The sequence below is a fragment of the Girardinichthys multiradiatus genome, chromosome 22, assembly GCF_021462225.1.
Source record: "Girardinichthys multiradiatus isolate DD_20200921_A chromosome 22, DD_fGirMul_XY1, whole genome shotgun sequence".
Taxonomy (NCBI): Eukaryota; Metazoa; Chordata; class Actinopteri; order Cyprinodontiformes; family Goodeidae; genus Girardinichthys; species Girardinichthys multiradiatus.
In genome coordinates, this window is record NC_061814.1 from 17281971 (window position 1) to 17306422 (window position 24452).

The window sequence follows — 24452 nt, forward strand, 5'->3', positions numbered from 1 at the left end:
CTTAAATAGAACTTGTCTGACAACATGAAGTAGGCAAAAGGGTTTAAAAACACTCCATGACAGATGATAAAAAAAGGTCATTCAGTACTATCAGTCTAAAAGAGCTAACAAAGCAATTTTTAAGGCTTTGAAACTTCAATGAACCGAAGTGAGAGCCATTATCCACATATGTTATAAACATGAAACAATGGTGAACCTTCCAAGGCCTACTAAAGCCTACTAAAATTACTATAAGAGTGCTTCATCAACTCCAGGAGGCCACAAAAGAACCTAGAACATCAAAACCACTGCAGGCCTCACTAGCTTCAGTTAGCAACAAGAAAGAGACGGAGCAAAATGGCATCCATGACTTCCAAGGCTAACCCACTGCTGACCAATAAGATCACAAGGACCCATCCAACATTTCCTGAAAAACACACTGGTGTTCCGCAAGACTTTGGGCAAAATATTCTGTGGACTGACAAGACAAAGGTGCAACTTTTTGGAATGTGTGCATCTTGTTATGCCTGGCCTAAAACTGCATTGTATACAAACAAGATCATGCCACAGCCAAACCTGATAGTGAAAGTATGATGATTTGGGGCTGCTTTGCATCTTCACGATCTGAGAGACTAGCTTTAATTTATGGAACCAATAATTCTGCACTCAATCTGAAAAACCTGAAGGAGAATGTCCATCATTTTGTCACCTTTAAGCTAAGGCATGCAAGCAGGTTCACAATGGAATGGCTCACAAAAACAAAATTAGGCTTTTGGAATGGCCTGGATCTGAATTTAGGTCTGATTGAAATGCTGTGACATGTTGCAAAGAGCCCTCCAATATCACTGAAATTCTGCAAAGAAGAGCGAGTCAAAATTCCTCTACAAGAAACAGACTCATTGCTAGTTTTCACACATCCTATAGTAGATTTAGGGGGAAATTCCTTTTTTTTTTACATAGGGTTAGGTTGGTTTGAATAGCAAATTTTTAGCAATAACAAATAGAATCATCAATAGAACATTGCATTTTGTGTTTACTCAAGTTATACTTACCTTGTGTAACACGTGCGACAAAATAGCTAAAACAAAAGAAATGTGGAACTCTTTCAATACTTTTAAGGCACTGTATATAGTATCCACCTTTGTCTAAATTAAATTCAAAATGAATCCAAGTCGTTCTAATATAGTCATACAGTTAAAAAAAAAGCTGTTGGAGTGGCCTTGTCAGTGTCTGGACCCAATTGAGATGCTGTGATGCTCATGTTGTGAGCTTAAACAGGCCGTTCATGCTTAAAAATCCTCAAGTACTATTCTGCAAAGAACAAAATTTCTTCGGAATGACTAACCAGTTTAATGACAGTTGTTGGTCCTAACCCAGTTATTAAAATTAGGGGCTGATAACTTAAAACCAGACTTTTTCTTTCCCCCAAAGTGATTAAGTCATCATTTGAAAAGTTGCTTGTTGTATATATTCACGTTATCTTTGTCTGATATTAGATTAGATGATCTCAAACATTTAAATGAAAAAAAAGCAAAAAGAGAAAAAAAATCTTCAAGTGGGCAAATACTTTTCGCAGCACTGTAGACTGTTGTAGGGCTCAGTTGTCTCCCAGTAAACATCTTTGTCTTTAGTTTGTTTGTTCTTTAGTCTGCCATTGGAGCAACTTTATCTTTAGTTTGGTGAATAAAATATATCCACCATTAATCTGCCTTTAACTCTGCTTTAAGGTTCTCCACCACCTCATCCTTAACTCTTTGAATCGTGTTTGGAATCATAAGTTCAAAGTAACAATGCTTGGTCTATACTCTTTGGCATTAAAAACGAAAGCCAAACAAAAACACTTAGTGTCAAAGAAACACAGTGAAGATGTGTGTTCCAAAGAAAAAAAAAAGAAACATCTCATATAATTTCAGCCTCATTGTCATAGAGAGTTCAGCAGTAACAGGTGCCAAAGTATTGAAATAGAAAAATAATCTATACTATAGTACTATAAAATAAATCAAGTTAAAAAATATTTTCTTTCCTTTTTTGTTTTTGTTATTCATCCTTCAATTTATTACATTTGTGGTAACTCCAGTTCATGCAACAAAGCCGCAATATTCCCTGTCTATAAATGAGAAGTGGCTAGTTCATAAAAAAATTAAAAATAATAAAACATCTTTTATTTTATCAAGAGGCCTTTACAGTTTCTTGCAAAAAGTTCACATTAAAGTTTTCCCATTTTATTGTGCTACATCCACAAATATCAGTCTGTTTTACTGAGTTTGATGGGACAGTAGCACATTAATGAAATGGAGGGAAAAGAAAACATTGTTGTTAAAGTTTTTTTTACAAGTACAAATCAGTTAACTGTTGTGCAGTTATGACTCCTATGCAACTAATTACTCTGGTCAGATGAGATCAAAATGAAACATTTTCGCCTACATGATGGCATTGTTTGGCCGAAAACTAACACTAGAAATCACCCTGAGCACATCATTCCTACTGTGAAACATGGAGGTGGCAGTATTATGCTGCAGGGATGCTTTTCTTCAGCAGGTACAGGAAAACTGATCAGAATTCATTGGAATGTGTATAGAGATATACGGCAAACCTGGAAGTAATCCTGTTAGGGGTTATTAAAGACTCGAACCTGAAGTGGAGGCTCAGTTTCCAGCAAGACAACAAACCTAAACATAAAACCTGAGCTCATGTGTTCAAATCCAACTACCAGACCTAATTCTACTTCAAAATGGTTGTTCTCAGATGCTCTCCATCCAGTCTGACTGAGGTAAAACTATTCATCAAAGAAGAATTGGAAGAAGTCACCATTTCTAGATGTGCTAACCTGGAAGAAGAATACCCCAAAAAACATTTGCAGCTGTAATTGCAATGAAAGGTGGTTCAGCAAAGTATTTACACATGCCATAGTTTTTACATTTTTATTTCTAAAAACAATTTTTGAAAGGAACATATAATTTTTTGTTCCTCCAATTTTGCACTATTATGTGTTGGTCTACATAAATAAATACATTGAAATTATAGGTTGTAAATTCACAAAAAGTGAAAAAGCTCAGGAGACATTAATGCATGGGCAAGACACGCTAAACCTGCCTTTTAGGATCTATACAAGCAGAGAATTAAAATAAAACTCCATCACCTTTAAAATAAGAATATTAATTTTCAAATTGTAGAGCTAATAGAGCTTGAATAAATGCCACATATCCCTCATCAAACATTCAAAGGTCTCAAGCTGAGTGAACTTGAACTTTTCAAACCTTATTTTTCCCTCTAAGAAAGCATATTTTATTCAATTTAAATTTTTTAACAATCCCCAAGCCCAACTCCAAATCTGTCAGTCTCAACTGTTTTTAATATTTCAGTGGGGTGACTGGGGTGTGGGTAATGGCTAATTTCTTTGTGCGTGTCTTCCCGCCTAAAGCTATTAAACGATAAACATCATATACATCTTTTCTGACAAGCAGTCTAAACAGTTGAGTCCTTGCTGTCTGTGTTTTATCCTCTCTCTGAGCTAATGGATGCACATAGTCTCTTTTGTTTGTTTTTTACTTCATCACTTCATCATTTCATAGGTCCTTTTCATTCCCTTTTTTCTTGCTCCAAGTTTTAACGTTATTGACTGAAGGAACATTTTTGTTAAATCCAGTAGAATGTTTTTTTTAAAAGGCATTTGTCAATGAGTGCTGTCTTCTTTGTCCTTTCTGGCAACTCAGGAGAAAGTAAACGGGGCCTTTCAACACAACCTCTTATTCATTTCTTCTGGTTCTTGTGAAAATGTGTATTTATCCACTCCTAAATGTTGCATAAATGTTTCCATTTGTTTCAGAAGCTATGTCTAAACTATAAATGTAATAGTATAACATATACAGTCTGTAAAAAAACATGTCTCAGAATTAGTGTTGGTTTACATTTCAAACATTTATGCTAATAAGAGATGCATTGAAATTTGTACATAATCGCTTCTAAGTAGTCTGGGGGAATGCATTTCTCTGTCATGCTTTAAAAAGGGCTGAAGAGTCTGAGGAGCACATTGAATGGAGCCATTAATGACTTCTGTTTGATCTAAGACATCTGAATTATTCACAGTACATTCCAGTTTATTCATACAGTACTGGAACTTATCTAGAATTACAACCACAATACTCCCCACATTTATTCACATTCTTTGTAAAGATTTATAACAGGACTTCAAATAATTTCAGATTTTATTGCATTATCAGAATCTCAGACTGAAAAATCTAACTATTTAGAACATCCTATTGCTGAAAAGTTAAATCTAAGTTATTTCTAGAATCACCATTACCACGTTTATTTTCTAACAAAATCTCTTCAAATGAGTGTAACTGAAAATTTTTTTTTATTAATATACCACTTTTTTAAGTATTCAACAACATCTATTAATTAATTGAATTAAGCAATATTTTATCGTACAGTTAGTCCACCAAATCAGACAATGTGGTTCAGAGCAACTCAAATGCGTTGCCATTATTTAAAATAGTTGGTGTTAGTATTATTATTCAGTACCTCAATTAAGTACAGTAATGTGGGCTTGATGAAAGGTATGTCTAACACCTGCTTAAAGGTTGTTATTTATCTAGCTATCTATCTAAACATCTTCTGGATCAGTATACTCTAACATTTCAGGTTTGCAGCATGAGACTCTTAATCTCAGGGTTGTGGGCTCGAGCCCCACGTTTGGCATTCCAGTTTTCTCTTACCCAACATGTTTGATGATGTAGGTTTACCAATGCTTAAGACATCCGCTTGAACTTCAGCGGTTGTCTCGACATAATTCTGCATTAATACATGAGCTGTTGGAAATTAGACTATCCTTTGACACACTCTCGCAGGTATGTTTTAACACTTTTCATAGAGGCCTACATTTACTCATTGCGCTTTGCTCTATTAGAATATCAACGGCTTTTTTTTCAGTACTGGAAACTTGAGAACGCTCAGGTACAATAAATGTAGTATAATGAAACGGCCTAGTCCCTACATATTTGTTAAGCTTGTAAGATCTAAGACAGATTTTTTACTAAGGCTAAAGGTACAGAAGTCAGTGAAGTCACAATCTTTAGATGATCGTGGTCACAATATATTCCATTTTTCATCCGTAAGGAGTAAAATACAGTTATAGATAAAAAGATAAAGGACGACTAATATGTGTTCATACTGTGAAGGAATATTGGGGTACTTTAAATGTTCGGACTTTACAGATTCACTAATCGTGAAACCTGTTTCTTATCTTTAGGTACACTAAAATGAAGACAGCCACCAACATCTACATCTTTAACCTGGCTCTGGCAGACACCTTGGTCACCAGCACGCTTCCCTTCCAGAGCGTCAACTACTTGATGGGCACCTGGCCGTTTGGGGACATACTGTGTAAAATGGTGATGTCCATAGACTACTACAACATGTTCACCTCCATTTTCACTCTCACCACCATGAGCATTGACCGCTACATCGCCGTGTGCCACCCTGTCAAAGCGTTGGACTTCAGGACACCACGAAACGCTAAGATTGTCAACGTCTGCAACTGGATTCTCTCCTCCGCCATTGGGTTGCCTGTGATGTTCATGGCCTCTTCGGCCGTCACCCGTAAGCATGAGCACATGTGTGATATCAGAAAAACACTTGTATATGAGAAACATTTCATATACATGAGATGGAATATATGGAATATATCTAAACAGTTATTGATTTTTCTGACATAATTTAGTATGGGGTGCATCCCTTCTGGAAGGAACAAATGAGCTGATATAGCAAGACCGTGTGGAAATATGTTTGAAGCATATTATGTTTCATGGCAAAACATTTATTTTGGAATGAAATTAAAAGGGACAACCCTAAAATATCATTCCAGCAATGAAACAAACTCCCTATGTGTTCACTGTAAGAGGAAAAGCCCTTGTATATTAATATTAGATGACTCTGCAGCACCTGGGTGATTTTATGTAGTAAAACAGATGAATGAATGTATTGTCTCTTCCTGCATCTAGGTCTTTAATCGGTTCTGCAAGCTCACCCATGACAATACTAAACTAGTACTGCTGTTGACATTATAAGGGCAGAGCAGCTTTAGGGTGTTATTTAATTGTCTGTAACACCAGCTCTAGCATCAATATTGTGACTGCTGGCAGAAAATCATTGACATGGGGTTGACACCTCATCAACAGGGAATCCGAACTTGAAAGGAAGACTAAGTTCAAGGCTAGTGATCTGGTGCAGGAATTACTCAAATAGCGTACACTAAGAGAAAATAAAAACAATAAATGTACTAAATGTTTTACCAACATCTAGTACTGCAGGCCTTTGCTGGATGAAACAGAATCAGCTTTCTTAAAAATACCTAATGGGTTTATTATGTATTCAGTCTGCAGACGACCACTACCTGGAATGTCACCAAATATATTTTTGTTTTTTGTTCCAATAAAACAAAAGTAACACACTTTATTCAGTTTGTGCTACCATCTCCCTACCAAGTAGTAGTTTTTAAAAATTGTATCTCTTTCTCAGAGGGCAAATTGGGTCTAAATCTCTAACCTGATAAGAATGTAGAAATGTAGAGTAGGTGCCCCATGTGCAGAGCATAACCCTCTATCCAGCTATCCTGGGTTTGATTTCCAGCTAAGGCTATTTACTACATGCCTACCCCTTCTTCCTACGCCCCTTTCTGGTCTGCAAATCCTCTCAAATAAAAGGCACGAGTGCCACAGAAAATGTAAGAAAAGAAAAGTCAATATTGGTTTCTTAGAACGAACATAAGACCTCTGGCCTTTTCTTCCTCAGACCGCTCTGTTTATTCAAAGCAGCTATCCTCAGCCATAAGCCCATTGCAGCATGGCAATGACTCCAAATTAGCCTTCAGAACTGCCTTCTGTCTTTGTGGCATAAATTCAACGAGCTGTTGGAAGCATTTCTTACAGATTTTTGTCCATATTAAACTAAAACCATCACACAGTTGCAGAAGATTTGTCAACAGCACATCCATAATGAGAATTTCCATGAGAAGACCAAACGAGTACAGTGAACTCATTGCCATATCCATAAAATGTGCTGAAGATGATTTGAGCTTTATGACATGGTGCATTAGCCATCAGAGGATGGGTATAATGTGGTCATAAAGAATTGACCAACAATACTCAGGTAGGCTGTGACATTTAAAAAATGCTCAGTTGGTACTAAAAGCAAAAATGTGGGCCAAGTATATACCCCACATCATTGCATCACCTGAAATCAAGACACATTGGTCCAGGAAATGTTTTTTAATTTGTTATGGTCAGTTTGGTTGAACCTTTTTGAGCTGTAACCTCAATTTCCTTTTGTTAGCTGATGGTAGAGGCACCCAGTGTGGTCCTCTGTTGCTGCTGTAGTCCATCTTTTTCAAGGTTTGACCTGTTATGAATTCAGAGATGGTTTTCTGCACAAATTTGTTGTGGGAAGTGATAGTTTGAGCCAATGTTGCCTTTGTCATGTGAAATCAGTCTGCCTATTCTCCTCTGACCTTTCATAGTAACAAGACATTTTCATTCATTTGTTGCTACTGGATACTCTCTCTTTTTCAGATAATTTTCTGTCAACTTAAGAGATGATGGTAAATGTTAAATGGCCTGCACTTGTATAGTGCTTTATCAAGTCCCCAGAGACCCTAAAGCGCTTTACACTACAATCAGTCACCCACCCATTCACACACTGACAGTGGTGAGCTACATTTTAGCCACAGCTGCCCTGGGGCAGACTGACAGAACTGAAGCTGCAATACAATCGGCACCACCGAGCCTTCTGACCACCATCACCAGGCAAGGCGGTGGTCTTGCCCAAGGCAGGTGAAATGTCTTGCCCAAGAACACAACGACTGAGACAGACAGAGCAGAACCGGCAACCCACCGATTACTGGATTATTGCCACTGTCGCTTCACTGTGATGTGTTCAAATATCAGTAGAACGCCAGTTTCTAAACCCAGCACACCTGGCACCAACAACCATGTCAAGTTCAAATTCACTTAAATCACCAGATCTGATGGGGTCTCCCAAAATTAAGGTTTTTATCACTGTATGCATTTGTAAACTGTAATCAATCTTTTTATGTTTGTTTTGGGATTTTTGGCTTCTTTCCTGCCGAGTGGTCTTTTTGTCCAAGACTGGTTTCACTGTGGATAATGACACTTTCTTGCCAGTTTCAGCTAGTATCTTCTCATGGTCTTTTACTTTGGTCCTGTGGTTGCACACATTTTTCCCTCAAACGGATTCATCTTTGGAACACAAAAACCATTTTCTTTGTGAACGGTATGACATTCCCATGTTGCTATGTTTACATGAAATCATTTTAACAGATATATAGGGCACTGTAAATTGTGTGATACATATGACCAAATAATAGTATGAATACAAGCATGTCCATGTCTGCAGAAAATATGCTGAAGGTACTCTGACAGGCAGGAAAAAGGATACAAAACAAGGGACAGGCTGATTGTTTTTTTTCTCTTGCAACTTATGTTTCTATTAATTCTTCTAAAATGAGGTTAGTAAAAAACTGGCACAGAAACATGTCTGTCTTTGTCTCTACAATAGAAACCATTGAGGGTGGATAAGGTACTAGATGTGTGCTTAGAGATGCTTTTGATTACAAACGATTAAAGCAGCACATCTTAAAAAAAAAAGCATTTTGAAAAGGTGCCACTAAGCTTCATAAAAACATCTTGTTTCAGTTGATGATTTTGCAATGATACAAAAACCTAAAGGTTTAGCTCCTTAAATCTTTGCTGGTAACATTAATGTTGAAAAACAATAAATACAGTGATTACAAAGGTACACACAAAGGCTCATAAATGACAAATGTATACTGATTAACAGCTGTAAACATGCACCATCCTAAACAGAGTAAACAAGGCCTTAATGAACAAACTTTAAGCACAAATATTATTAAGAGTTCTAATGTTAGTGTGTATCTGCTGGATGCATCACATGGATGTCAAAGGAGAGCATTCAGAATGTTTCCACTCACTCAGCAACATCAAGAAGGCATAAAATAAGCTTTTGATGTTTCCACATTTAATGGTTCATCGTGGGTTCATGATTTTGCAAAGTGCTTGAATCAGGCTTTGTTGAACAAAAACAAGCAATTAAAAGTTATCATCTTCACCGAAAAGAAAAATAAAGGTTTTATCGATTGTGTTTTTGATATTTTATGCTGCAAAGTGCCTTGAAGTTATCTCAGTGTCTTTATACTGCATCTCTACATAGAAAGCAGTGTGTCTAATTTTAATTTTAAATACACGATTCAAAGAAAAATGAAGTGAATTCAACTCTTCATTCAAAGTATGATTTCATCATACTTGATGGATCCTCATTCAGAATCACAGATAAGGCGCAAAAGAATAGAATTAATATATAACTAAACATTTCTTCTTGTTGTTTTCACTCGATAAAGAATTGTTTGTTTTTTTGCAGTTTCTCCATTTTGCCTTCATCGTGACCTAATGAATCATCAGAAAACAGATGTATTTTTTAGACTTGATTAACTGATTAACTTTCCAATCTGGGAAACCAATTGTGGATCAGATGACCAATAATTAGACAATTTGTTCAATAAATGTTAATATATTTTATAGTTTTAGTAAAACTCTACTAAATATATTAAATCATTGAAAAATACACCTATAATTATTTAAATAGTTTAATTATGTATTAAATGCACAATTAAATAATTAAATAATAATGTGAAAATTCTTAATTAAATCTTATTTACTTATACAATACAGACCAAATGTTTGGACACACCTTCTCATTCAAAGAGTTGTCTTTATTTTCATGACTATGAATATTGTAGCTTCACACTGTAGGCATCAAAACTATGAATTAACACATGTGGGATTATATACTGAACAACAAAGTGTGAAACAACTGAAAATATGTCTTATATTCTAGGCTCTTCAAAGTAGCCTCCTTTTGCTTTGATTACTGCTCCGCACACTCTTGATATTCTGTTGATGAGCTTCAAGAGGTGGTCACCTGAAATGGTTTTCACTTCACAGGTGTGCCCTGTCAGGTTTAATAAGTGAGATTTCAAGCCTTATAAATGGGGTTGGGATCATCAGTTGTGTTGTGCAGGAGGTGGATACAGTACACAGCTGATAGTCCTACTGAATAGACTGTTAGAATTTGTATTATGGCAAGAAAAAAGCAGCTAAGTAAAGAAAAGATGAGTGGCCATCTTTACTTTAAGAAATGAAGGTCAGTCAGTCCGAACAATTGGGAAAACTTTGAGAGTGTCCCCAAGTGCAGTCGCAAAAACCATCAAGCGCTACAAAGAAACTGGCTCACATGAGGACCGCCCCAGGAAAGGAAGACCAAGAGTCACCTCTGCTGTGGACGATACGTTCATCCGAGTCACCAGCCTCAGAAATCGCAGGTTAACAGCAGTTCAGATTAGAGAACAGGTCAATGCCACACAGAGTTCTAGCAGCAGACACATCTGTAGAACAACTGTTAAGAGGAGACTGTGTGAATCAGGCCTTCATGGTACAATAGCTGCTAGGAAACCACTGCTGAGGACAGGAAACAAGTAGAAGAGACTTGTTTGGGCTAAAGAACACAAGGAATGGACATTAGACCAGTGGAAATCTGTGCTTTGGTCTGATGAGTCCAAGTTTGAGATCTTTGGTTCCAACCACCGTGTCTTTGTGCGGCACAGAAGAGGTGAACGGATGGACTCTACATGCCTGGTTCTCACTGTGAAGAATGGAGGAGGAGGTGTGATGGTGTGGGGGTGCTTTGCTGGTGACACTGTTGGGGATTTATTCAAAATTGAAGGCATACTGAACCAGCATGGCTACCACAGCATCTTGCAGCGGCATGCTATTCCATCCGGTTTGCGTTTAGTTGGACCATCATTTATTTTTCAACAGGACAATGACCCCAAACACACCTCCAGGCTGTGTAAGGGCTATTTGACCAAGAAGGAGAGTGATGGGGTGATGCGCCAGATGACCTGGCCTCCACAGTCACCGGACCTGAACCCAATCGAGATGGTTTGGGGTGAGCTGGACCGCAGAGTGAAGGCAAAAGGGCCAACAAGTGCTAAGTATCTCTGGGAACTCCTTCAAGACTGTTGGAAAACCATTTCAGGTGACTACCTCTTAAAGCTCATCAACAGAATGCCAAGAGTGTGCAGAGCAGTAATCAAAGCAAAAGGTGGCTACTTTGAAGACCCTAGAATATAAGATATATTTTCAGTTGTTTCACACTTTTTTGTTCAGTATATAATTCCACATGTGTTAATTCATAGTTTTGATGCCTTCAGTGTGAAGCTACAATATTCATAGTCATGAAAATAAAGAAAACTCTGAATGAAAAGGTGTGTCCAAACTTTTGGTCTGTACTGTACATTCAAACTTTCCATCCAGCTCTGAGATGGACTGGCGATCTGTCCAGGGTGTACCCTGCCTTCCGCCCATAGACTGCTGGAGATAGGCACCGGCTTCCCCACAACCCACTATGGAAAAAGCGGTAGAAAATGACTGACTGACTGACTGACTGACCCTCCATCCATCCCTCCATTGGCTATACGCGCTTATCCTTGCAGGGTCATGGGTAGGCTGGTACCTATCTCCAGGATTCATTGGGCGGGAGGTTGGGTACACCCTGATCCGGTCACCTGTCCATCACAGGATAACACAGAGAAACACAACCATGCATGCACACTCACCTAACGGCAATTTATAAAGATCAATTAACCTAACAATCATGTTGGACTGTGGGAGGAAGCTGGAGTACCTGGAGAAAACTCACAAATACTCTGAAAGAACATGCAAACACCGTCCAGAGAGACCCCCAGTCTGTGATTCAGGACCTTGTTGCTGCAAGACAACAGTGCTAACCCATGCAGTCCATATTTAAATCATATATATTTATTTCAGTATCTATGTAGTTCATATTTCCTGTGCTTAGTCCATCATGAAGTTATTTAAACTATCACTATGGCTAATCAAATAAACCCTAACAAATGATTGTATAACCTGCACAGCACCTCAGCTGAAAGCCAATCATCTTGTGCTTTGTGGTAGCAGTGGTAGCTGACACATAACACATGACTATAAAATAATTACATAAATACTGAAATAATTATATGTATTCAACTTATGCTAAATAAACGTTATCATTTATTTCAACATTTAATTATGCATTTGATAAATTATTGATTCATTTAATTCATTCTAGATCATTTTATTTATTAAATGGATGTATTTCCAATTTTATTTAGATAAATATTTATTTACCAAAGCAATCCTTATTACAAAGTGGAAGAAGAATTAGGAAATTCCTTCATACTAATAAAACAGATTGGAAAGTGTATGAATAGGAAATTAACGTTTAAGTGCCATTATCTACCTGATTAAAACATCACAATTATTTGGATCTTATGCAATTCTAAGACGTCTGAAGAAACAAACAGTTAATCTTGAAGTAAAGATGTACCAGCAGTCACAGAGGGAGTGGGGTGGTTCTCGACATGAAGAAGAATGAAGGAGAGAACAAGATGTTCTCTCTTGCACAAGCATTGGATTTTTGGATGAATGAGTCTTTGGGTCCTATCAGGAACAGTCATTAATAAAACAACAAAATTTAAAAAAAAAGGAAAACTTGCAGGGTAAGCTGGAATAGTCTCCGCAATGGAAGTGGTGAAAAACAAACACACTCTTGCAAGAACTTTACAAACATATGGGGTTTATCTTCCAAAGTATTCAAACCAGAACCAGGTGATTAGGCCAGTCCTAGATCAGATTTTATAGTTTATAGTTTGGGTGGGAAAGTCTTTTGGGTAGCCATCTGTCAGCGAGAGACTAATGATCCTCTCTCTCTCTCTCTTCCAGGTACACCCAGGTGGATGTGGCAGACCTATCAGATTTTAAAAATGATCCTTATACAGTTTATGTAATAGGGACAATGCAGTTAAACATAGTGCCCGTCCAAGTTGCAGCCTTGCTAGCGTCCGTGGGAGTTGAGCTCTCAGTTTTAACCTCTAAACCTCTACTAATTTCTATTTGTAAAACAACTCCTTAGGGCATCAGAAAATCCTTCTAAGCCCCACATATTTGCAGAAATGATGCAATCAATCGCTTTAACCATGGTAATTATTTCATGAGTTGTTCTTCAATTATTTTAGGCAAATAATTCAGTCATTGAAAAACACTCCCACTACCTGTAGAGACAAAAAGCTTGTTTTGACTGGGCCAGTACCCTTCCAATGCCATTGGCTGGAGTGAAACACTATTGAAATAGGTTAAAGATCATATAAATGGAATAAAGAGCTTCTACAGCTGCATTTACTTGTATCTTTTTTCAATAACACGTGTTTTTGTAACTTGTTTTGACTCTTGGTCTTCTAGATGTGTTTTCTAGACAGGTGGGCTTCCAGACAAAACAGGAAATGGAAATTAAACCTTCTGAATGCTCCATAACTCTGTCTTTAAATTTTAGTGACGTCACTGATTTTACAGCTGAACGTGCTGGGCTTTTTAAATTAAACTTCTGGGAAAAGTATTTAAGCCTATTTGTCTTTCTGCACAGCCTCCGAAATTATTGACTGTAAGCTGATTTTCCCCCACCCCTCCTGGTACTGGGACACCCTGATGAAGATCTGCGTGTTCATCTTTGCCTTCATCATGCCTGTCCTCATCATCACTGTCTGCTATGGCCTCATGATCCTGCGACTCAAGAGTGTGCGAATGCTGTCGGGCTCCCAGGTTATAACAAACTATTTTTTCCTTTATATATTTAAGACAGTTTAAATGAATATTCTTCAAAACTCAGATCTCGTAGGCTCTTGATTACACAAGATTGAAGGACTAAATTTATCATATTTTAAGTGTAATCAAGCACAGTGGGAACCTGTCCAGGGCATGCCTTGAAATACTGTCCACTCATTAAACTCCAGATAAAACAATTAGAAGAAATCAACTGAAGGAGGAGGCTGTGATTTAGATTCAATTATGTGCTTAACACTCACCACTTTAATATATATATAATATAAGAGCTTTCATTCCATAAGTGTTATTTAGGTGCTATCTATTTTTATTATTGGTTTGAATTAAATAATGATTCTTCCTTACTCTACCAGCTTATTCTTATTTTGCATTTCATTCCCCAACAAACATACCATACGAACTCTCAAAGGAGAAGGACAGGAATCTTCGGAGAATCACCCGCATGGTTCTGGTTGTGGTTGCTGTATTCATCATCTGCTGGACCCCAATCCACGTCTTTGTCATTATCACAGCTCTGATCAACATTCCTAGCTCCACCCTGCAGACCATCACCTGGCACTTCTGCATTGCCCTGGGCTACACCAACAGGTACAAAACAGACTGAGACAGATGTGTTTGTTGTAATAATTTCTAAATAATATTGTAGGACATATTGCAGTCAGTAATGTAATGATAGAACACAATGCACACTAATATCCAACACTGCACTGCAGCATTACTCCCAGTTCTCATCACTTCAGTATGTTGTTGATGCATGCTGCTGCATACACTTTATTACATTCTAACTACTATGTAGTTAAGTGCAAACACAAGAATGTGGTCTGAAGGGAAGTCACTCTATTCTGATGTGCATTAATATTAGATGTTTTAGATGTTTTCATGCACTGTATGAAAGGAAACATAACAAATATGTGCCAGAATTTATTTTTTACTTTCTTCAAATTCAGTGATGTACATATAGTTTCTGTATTTGATAAAAATGTCCATTAAACTGCATGATCCAGGTCAAACATTTTAGGGATCTTTCCTCAAATTTGTCACAATGTAATTTTGGCCCATTTCTCCTGACACAACTAGTGTAACGGCCGTCTTGTTCACACACAACTGAAATCAAGGCTGTGCGATGGAAACTGTTGTCCTTAAGTCGGATTGTAATTAGTTTAGAGGTATGCTTTGTGTCACTGTCTCTTTGGAAGATCGATTTTTGCCCAAGCTTCAACTTCCTGGGATATGTCTTGGGGTGTTTCTTCAACATTTCCACAGGATGTTCTTGCTTCAACATGAAAATCATGTTGTAATGTGCACCAACCCACCCTTTAGAAAGATACCTAAACAACATGATGAAACAACTACCACCCCCAATCTTCTCGCATGATTCTCTTTTTCCACTAAATGTCCAAATGCCCAAAACTTTAATTATAGGTTTCATCAGACTTGAGGAAATGTCTCCAAAAATAAAGGTCATTGTCCTGAGTGTGCTTACAAACTGTAATCTTACTTTTTAAGTAGCTTCTGGTATAAAGGCTTCCTCCTCTCTCAGTGGCCTTAATGTCACTCTCTTATCAGCTTTAGTCAGCATTTTCTACTGACCTTTTTTTTTTATTATTCTGAATGAGGTTGGACGACTGGAGATTGGGACCTCTGATCCAATCAATTTAGCTATAAGCATTCTCCTGATGGTGAATTATATTTAACGGAGTAAGATAACCGCATTTACATGCAGTAAGCTTGTAAATGTGGTTGATGAGCTGATGATAGAAAATTACTTTAAATCATCAGTTGTTAAAGCAGGTATGGCATGCCCCCAAGGCAAGTGAAAATTAATGCATGGCAATTTGAAGTGTCTGGAGCTAGAAGACTGCTAAAACTGCAAGCACACAATAATGTAGGGGCAAAATGTGTAGCACTCAAAGATGCTAATAGCAATAAAACAAAGCTCGCAACTCTGGAACTAAAGGCATGTATTGTAAAGTTGTTTAGTGCACAGTTTTCCATTCCCCATTGTAGTGAACAGAAATAAAGCTGATGTTTAGGACGTTCCCTGAAAGATGATTTCTGTTCTGTCATGGTCAACACAAAACACTGACCAGTTTACATCTCCTCCTGCCCTGCAGTAGCCTGAACCCGGTTCTTTACGGCTACCTGGATGAGAACTTTAAGCGTTGCTTCCGTGAGTTCTGCACACCGAGTCCTTCAGTGTTGGAGTTACAGAACTCATCCAGAACCGGAGCCACCAGCCGCAAGGTCCCAAAGCGTGAACACAACAGTGCAAACACGGGCGAGAGGTCCAATCAACAGGTATTCAACTGCTTTGTGGGCACGTTACGAGGATATTTATCTGTTGAAAGGAATACTGTAAGATAATTTGGAGCAACTGGATGAATAATCAGGTTCACATTAATTCCTGGCTAGCCTCTCATTCCTCATGTGTTCAAACAATATAGGTAAATATCAAAATTTAACATTTTCATATTTACCTAATAAAATGGTTTCTGCAAGGTCATTTTTGACTTTCTTCTGTTTTGCTTTTCATTGGCACCAAATCAGACATTTACAGTTTGGAGAAAACAAATGAAGGACAGATAACCCAGACATGACACAGGAATACTTTTTTCCCCTCTGCAGGTATGACTAGCCTTGGAGGGGTCGTCGGTGGACTCTCGCTGTTGTGGAGGATCTGCCAACGACGATCTCAACTCTGAAGTCACACAAGTCACCACAGGGCTTTAATTAGTGGTTGAAAACGGAAGAGAAAAAGATTACCATTTCCGCTCCCAACTGTCTTCTGTAGCTCTGCTCAGAGTCAGGTTATAAATCTGCAAATCCATGCTTGAATTAATTCTAAACAAATTACCTGTATTTAAAGGATAAGACTCACGGCAAAAAATCAAGAATCATTAAAGTAACTCACCCTCCTAATTTAAAAAGGATTATATGTTCTATAGACAGAAATATTTTCCGGTAACAAGGTAGATGGGTTGATTGATCTATAAAACCTATTTTACAGCCTGTTAATGTGGTTCTTTCTGCCTTATTAATCTTAGCCTCCAGTCAAAGCCCTCAGCTTATCTCTGATGCTTTATGATGAGCTAACAAATCAGTTATTTGCCTATGTTCATTTGCCTTCACCCAACCTTTCCTCCAGATGTCTTTTTGAGGATGGATTTTGCTGAAATTAATTGTAAAGAAGTTGGTTTGTATTTGTTACTCTTGAAAGGTTTTATGGCTTTTCTGCCTGTGTAAAGAGGTTGCTAACTGTGAGGTGAAATTCAAGGTTATTTCTCTCTGCTGTGCTTTCAACGAGCCTTTGTATGGCTGCAGCAGAGGTTCACCTGAACTATTAACACCAATCACCGTTCTGGTCAGCGCCGTTTTAGCTTTAGCCACTTCAGGGTTTTGTCTCACTTAAGATTTCGCTATGACTGATGAATAAAACTTGGACCTGAGAATTGTTTGCTCTCTTTCCACAAAACCGGAGAAACTTCTGAATGTACATAAACGGAACCATTTGTGTTTGTCGCAGTGAATCATTGTGCCAAACCGTGCTCCAAACCAGCAAAGAAGATGCATCTGCCTGTTTGTGCAGTATTAAAAGCGAGCCATTTTAGTGCAAATACCTGGCTCTGCTAGTGTATGATTAACCACAGTTTAACAGCCATGGCTTTTAAATGGAGTCATTTCTCTACCAGAGAACTTAAAGGTGAGCCAAGCAGGAGTGTACAGTACACTGTGTTATATCTTTATACATACTTGTTCTGACATGTGTAACTACATTCGAAATGCCTTGTTCAGTCGCTCTGCTTGATATTCTACCGACCCATATTTTTAATGAGGCTCTGTAAAGATGAACATATCATATTTATGGCCCATGTATAGTAGTGTAAGTATTTTGCTTCTTATTTATATATGGTAAATGCACAACTATGAAAATTATTGTCTCTAATTTTGTTTTTTATCACACTAACACCTTGTTGTATGCAAAGGGTTTAAAATCAATGTTAAGCCTTAAATTGTGGCAAATATTCTGCTTTGAGTCAAACATGGTGCTGATGTCACATTGTCCATTCTTGCATGCACGGCTTTCAACCACCTGTTAAACCTTTGATTGTAATTGCTCACAGTTGGCTGAGAATATGGCGATGAAAAGAAGCAGCAAAGTTTTCTCAGGAGCTGCCACATGCTGCAAGTCCCATGAAATGTATGTTAAGAGCTTTTTAGGGGTCTAAGCTCAAAAAGGCAAAGCAGCAACGTTTTTAATGCAACTAGTGGAGCATTAAACCCAAATGTAATTGTTTAATTGTATCTCTTCTCTAGGAACAATACAGCACATTTGGTGGTTCTGAATCAGATAAGCAAGGCCGCGCCCCTTAACTTTTTTAAACCACATGATATGCAAAGGTTTCAAGCAAAAACTTACACTGAAAGACCCAGAATTTTGCATATTTGAAGATGTGATTTTTTAAATTTTTACATGTAAGAAAGATTTTTGCAAGCAAAGTTTTATCACAAGGGTAGCTACAATGTTAGTTCAGCTTATTTCAAATATGTTAATAAATAATTTTGATGAAATTCTTATCCCAAACCATAAACTTGATCCTTGAGGTAGGGTATCCAATTTTGCAACCAAATTGGATACCCTACATCACACTATTCCAACTCTAGGGGGTGCTGCAATGTGGAGATGTTTATTTTTGCAAAAAGCAGCCCAACAGATTTGGACGAAACTTCGTGCATGCAGTAAGGGTCTATTCCTAAAGCAACGTCTATATGAAAATGAACAACTGAAGTGAATGTGGATTGTTAATGAAAAGGTGAAATTTTCAGTTCAATAAATATCACCCGTTTGTTCTAATGAGTTCAGATTTTTGAATTATGAGTCTTGAACTTAAAAATTAAATGTCCTGCAACTCATGATCTATCGTGAAATCCGTTGCTTTACATTTTTACATTATTTAAGACAACTGTTGTATCTCTAAATCTCTGGACTACTACAATGAAACTCTGCACACACTTCTTCATAACAGCTCGCCTTTTAAAGCGGTAAAGTGTTGTTCAAGTCAGTGCTTTTAGTTTACAAGTGAACTATATTACATGTTGATGCCAGCTGCTAATGATGATTAACAGTTTTTATTAAAAAAATTCCTTGAAAGAGGCATGAAGAAAATAATTTTGTACCAAACATGGACCTGATCATCTGGGAATATTTTGAGAATTTGATGAATATTTCATATTCTTAGTGATTTCTTGTTTTCATTTGGTGTCACCGCTATTATTGCTCGTACTACTTTGATATGGGTCCCCTCCCAACTAAAGGGTCCTATTATCTTGAAATCATACATATTTGTTCAGAAGGTAAATAAAAGGCTATTTACAAAGATCAATGCAGGTTGAACAGTAGGGAGCGCTAAAAGCAAGAAGCTAACAACTCTCATTAATGGCCCTTCAAAGCAATGCTAACTGTGCTGTTAGGTGGTTTGACACCAGAAAAAGCTTTCTTATCTAATTTGTATCTGCCTTTATTGGCATTAAACAATTCTTAATATCCAAAGTGAGCTGAGTTTAAAAACCTTACTATACAATTCGGGTTGCAGTATTAACAATGTATAAGCTGCTTTTGTGGTTTTTTTTGGGGGGTGTCAGCATCCCATTAAGTTGACCTGGAGACGAAACAACGTTCGCCGAGACAGAGGCAGAGGCAGAGCATGATGGAGAACCGGACTTACTAAGGAGAACTTGGATCCCATTTATAACTGTTTGAGTTATCTTTCTTTTTTTTGCTTTCTAAGACATGTACACTATGACAATACACATACAACAATTTGAAGTGAAGAAATAATGGCTGACATCTTTTTTTTGTAGTTGTTTTACTTCTGTTCTTGAACGAAGATCAGTTGGTTATGTTTCGATGGTTCATTTATTAAACTCAAGAGAAGGTTGTTGAGTTTCGATCAGAAATATTTCACCCTTATAATTGAAAGGAAATGTAGTTTAAATGATAATAATCTGCCAATGGCTGAAAAACATAAGGTGTTGTCTTCACTGCCTATTGTCTTTCCCACTCCACATAGTATGCAAACATCTGTTGATAATATGAAGGTCAAAATACCAAAACATTACATAATTTGTTCTTTTTTTTTCTTCCTTGTTTTATAGCTTACAGTGTCATTGTTTGAAAAAACCATAAATTCATTTGGCCCTAGACATTTTCTGTGTCCTATTTTTGCACTACTTTAGAGGTACATTTAAGGAAAATGAAGTATAATTTGGCCAGGAAGTATTTTGGGGGTTAATTAAATTTTTTCCCCATGAAGGGATTCATAAGCTTTTTAAACCAGAACAATCTGTGCCCTTCAGCATTTTTTGTTCAAAATATCCTGCTTCATTTCCACTGGAAGAAAACATTTAGTCTTTTATGTGATTCATTACTGCTGCTAATTGTGACTCTTCTAGAATCAGATAATAACCCCCCTAAAATATCAGTTTGCATTAGTGGGAAGGGAAAAATATCTACCATGAATACTTGCCATGAATGGTGTGGACTGGAGTTAGTAATGGTTTTCACAACAAAAGTGGAAACAAAATATGTTGATGCAAGATATTTCTGTGGCAATATTTAAAATAGATTTTTTCTCGTCCAAGAGACCCAGATGGAGCTTAAAATGAATGTGAACCCTCAAGGGATACATAATGTAATATGCTATAATATGCTTTTTAAACAATTACTCTTATATGTCATACACTTTTAGGACCACATTTAGACTATTTACAAAAGACATAAACAAAAAATAACAATAATAAAATGAAGTTACGGACATTCTGTGATTGCTCCTCACAAATATGAAGCTACAGACCAACATTGTGAGCTTGCTGTTTTCTGTGAATAGTCCAAAATAACATTGTTCCAAAATTATTGTTTCCATAATCAGCAGTATCTGACAAGCAAAACCCACAGATACACAGACCTAAATCTTGAAAGACAGCAGGAACTAAATGGATGAAATATGAAATAGGACTACTGTTACGATGTTGTATTTGCACAATGCACAATGAAGAAAATGACTACCTATTTGGAAGGACAAGACAAAGCTGTGCATTTTATCTGCAACACATCATGACTTCTTATGTACCAACAACATAGTCGTAAATTACTCGTCCCGTGACTTATTATGGCATGTGATCCGGTCTTGAAACTGCATGTAATCTGTTGTACAGACGGTAATGTCTTTTTTTATGGATGACATTCTAAAATGCATTACTAATATTATTAAGCTGTCTATGAAAAAAAGGAGCATCTATAAATGTCACTGAATGTTTTCTTTCTTGCTTCTAAATAAACCATCAGCTGCTCAGACGTTTCTGCGTTTGGCATAAATGCATGAACAATGGTCGGTTCTTGACCAAGGACAGAATGTCAGATCTTCTTCTCTGTGCATTCAGAAAGGAGGAGAAGGAATAACAATAAACAATATCAAAGAGCCATGGAATTCATAATAGAGACAGTAGCCCTTTGAGTTAAAGTGGGTAAGAAATGTTCTAAAAAAAGAAAACACATTGAAGGCAGAATAAAATATTGGAAAAATAAGTGATAACTTTCGAAATTAATGGCATACACTGATGGAAAAAAACGAGAAAAATGTTGTTTGTAGTTCCCATTTTATTTTGATGCATGCTAATTTAGGGAAAATATGTATTATTTTCTTTTATCTGCATTTAAACACACAATACATTACCTGACAAAATCAAATAAAACAATCTAGCATGTAATCTAGCCTTAGGTAGTTGTTTGTGTTTCCTCAAATACAATTACCTGAACATTAAATGGTAAATGAACTGCACTTCTTTAGCATTTTATCAAGTCAGAGGACTCCAAAGCGCTTTACACTACATTCAGTCATCCACCCATTCATACACACATTCAAACAGTGACAGTGGCTAGCTACATTGTGGCCACAGCTGCCCTGGAGCACGCTGACAGGAGTGGGGCTTCTTACAATCTGCACCACCGAGCCCTATAACCACCATCAGCAGGCAAGGCGGGTGAAGGACATGACTGAGACGAACCACCTGAGCCACTGTTTCCCCTGCATGTAATCCACCTTTATGTCGTTTGTGTTTCCTCAAATACAATTACTTGACCATTAAGAGGTTTAATTTTTGGAATATTCATGAACATGACACGTTTGTTTTATATAGATTTATTACACACAGGGTAATATATTTTAAGCATTTATTCTGTTAATTTAAATGACTATGGCTTACAGTAAATGAGTAAATGAAACACAACATTTATGTTGTCAATAATAATAACGTCAATGATGTAAAAAGGCATTTGCCCAAAACAGAGTTCTTCTGTTTTTGCTTTTTGTCACACCTTAATATTTTAGGTCTTGTCTTTTCTGCCATTCAGAGGTGGACTTGCTTGTATGTTTTAGATCAGTGGCGTTGAACCCTAGTCCCAGAGGCTCAATGTCCTTCAACATTCAGGCAAGGTGAGGAAAGGCAAGGCGCGTTTATTTATACAGCACATTTCAATAGCAAGGCAATTCAAAGTGCTGTACATGAAAAAAAAAAAAAAAAAGAAATATAATAGGAAAAGTACATAAAGGTAATTACAAAATTAAAGAGAATACAAATTAATAATTAAAAAGATGATAACAAAAATAAAAACACTAAATAAAAAAAAAACTCCAACAGGAACAACATGCAGTCAAGTTCTACAAAGACCTGTTAATGACCCAGTTGTTGGATTACAATGTGTAAAGCGGAGACAAGTCTTAAATTTGCAGGACACTCGCCCTCAAAGACTGGGGTTTGACACCCCTATCTAAGATCATTCTCCTGCTGCATAACCCAGGCACTCTCAAGCATAATGTCCACAAGTGATGGCCAGATTTTCTTCTTTAGCAATTTGTGATAAAGAACAAAATTTGTGATTTTATCAAATACACAAAGTCATCCACTTCCTAAAGCTGCAAAGTAGCCCCATACCATTACACTACCCACGTTTGTCGGTATGATGTTTTTCTCGTTTGCCGAAATGCTGCATTAGTTTTACACTAGATTGAACAGGAGGCACACCTCTCACAAAGCTGCACTTTTGTGTGGTCAGTCCACAGAATATATTGCCAGAAGTCTGGAGAACCAGCATGTTTTTGAGGAAAAATTTGTGTTGTTTTTTTTCTTTTTTATTTCTTTAACTGAGCATTGGTTTTCATCTTGAAAGTCTCCTATGGTGGCCATTTTTACTTAGTTTCTTTCTGATTGTTAAATCCTGTACACTGACCTTTACTGAGGCAAGTAAGGCCTGCAGTGCTTTAATTTTGGTGACCTCTCCTGTAAACGTTTATCAACAGTCCATGTTTTCTTCATTGTAAAAAAAAAAAAAGGCTCTCACTGTGGACCGAGAATCTACTGAGGTTATGTATGTGTAATGGTAAAATTTGTTTTGAAATTTTAAATCTGAAATAATTAGGAGTGACAAAAAGAAAAAAAAAAAAAAAAAGAAAAGAAAACTGTAAGTAAGTGAACACTTTTTCACAGCATCGTAACACCAATGAAAAATGATTTTTAACATAGAAATGTTATGGGTATTTCGTAGCCTACACAATCATGGAGATGACTGCTGACTTGACAGAAACAGATATTTGGGTTTTCAGTATAAGCTATAATTGTTCAAATAAACAGAAATAGATGTTGTGATATTTTGCTTTGGGTGTAATGAGTCTATATAATGTATAAGTTTAATTTTTTTTTTTTATTGAATTGCTGAAATAATTTTACTGTTCAGTAATATTTTATTATTAAGTGTACCTGTATGTCTGTAAGCATTTCACATGATGTTCCACCTAAAATTAAAATGAAAGACTAAATGATACTGCCTGGCAAAACATGTAGTTAATTATAAATTATAAACCACCAACTCTAGATTGTATTTGTGCACCAAACCAGTAAGAAGGCATGCAGAGCATGATCTAATATAAAATGAACCATCAAAATGTTATGATCCTTGAATGTTTGGGTTTTGGTTTTCATTTATGCTTTTGTTCTGATTATTTCCTTGTTGTTTATTTATGCTCTGAAGGTCTTGCCACGTTTAGTTAATTTATCTGTATTCATTATTGCTGGAAAGTTGTTTACATACTTGTTTGCTCGTTTGTGTTTAGTTAATGTGTGTTTTTAGTTTATTTCTGTATTCTGTTCTTTGTGCATTTGGGGTTTATTTTCTCTTAGATTAGTGTTAGTCTTTTTCTCCTTAGTTTGTAGTTTCTGTGTCTAGTTCAGTTTCCTCTGTGTTAATTATTCACCCCCCCACAGTCTGCCTGTTTGCTCTCCTCCACAGCTGTTCCTAATACCCATATTATCTCACCTGCATTTGGTGTCATTCTCCACTCTTCCCTCAGTATATAAGATCACTGGTTGTTATTGTTATGCCTGGTTCACACGGCATGATTTTAAAATTGTCAGTTGATTTTCAAGACCTGAGAGACCCCAGGTCTCTATGCGTTACAGCTCAGCTTGGACTCCTGCTTTACTTGCACTGCCATACTTGCACAATGATCACCTGCACTGTTGTATTGCTCTTGCATCCTATACTGCTCTACATTTACTCTCACTCACTTAAAACTGTGCACATATATTTATATTATATTGTGGATATGTTTATACTGTTTAATTTGTATTGTATTGCACCGACTACGCCAAAAC

At 36.9% G+C, this 24452-nt stretch overlaps 1 protein-coding gene across 1 annotated transcript in view; it reads left to right on the top strand.

Moving 5' to 3' along the window:
• Positions 1 to 21100, top strand: part of oprm1 (opioid receptor, mu 1) — a 51762-nt gene extending 30662 nt beyond the window's left edge. Inside the window, exons 2-6 of the mRNA XM_047352318.1 lie at positions 5231 to 5580; positions 13552 to 13727; positions 14158 to 14336; positions 15863 to 16046; positions 16374 to 21100. Of these exons, the coding sequence (XP_047208274.1) occupies positions 5231 to 5580; positions 13552 to 13727; positions 14158 to 14336; positions 15863 to 16046; positions 16374 to 16379 (895 nt within the window). The 3' untranslated portion in view covers positions 16380 to 21100. The remainder of the gene's footprint in view (positions 1 to 5230; positions 5581 to 13551; positions 13728 to 14157; positions 14337 to 15862; positions 16047 to 16373) is intronic.
• Positions 21101 to 24452: the final 3352 nt, after the last annotated feature.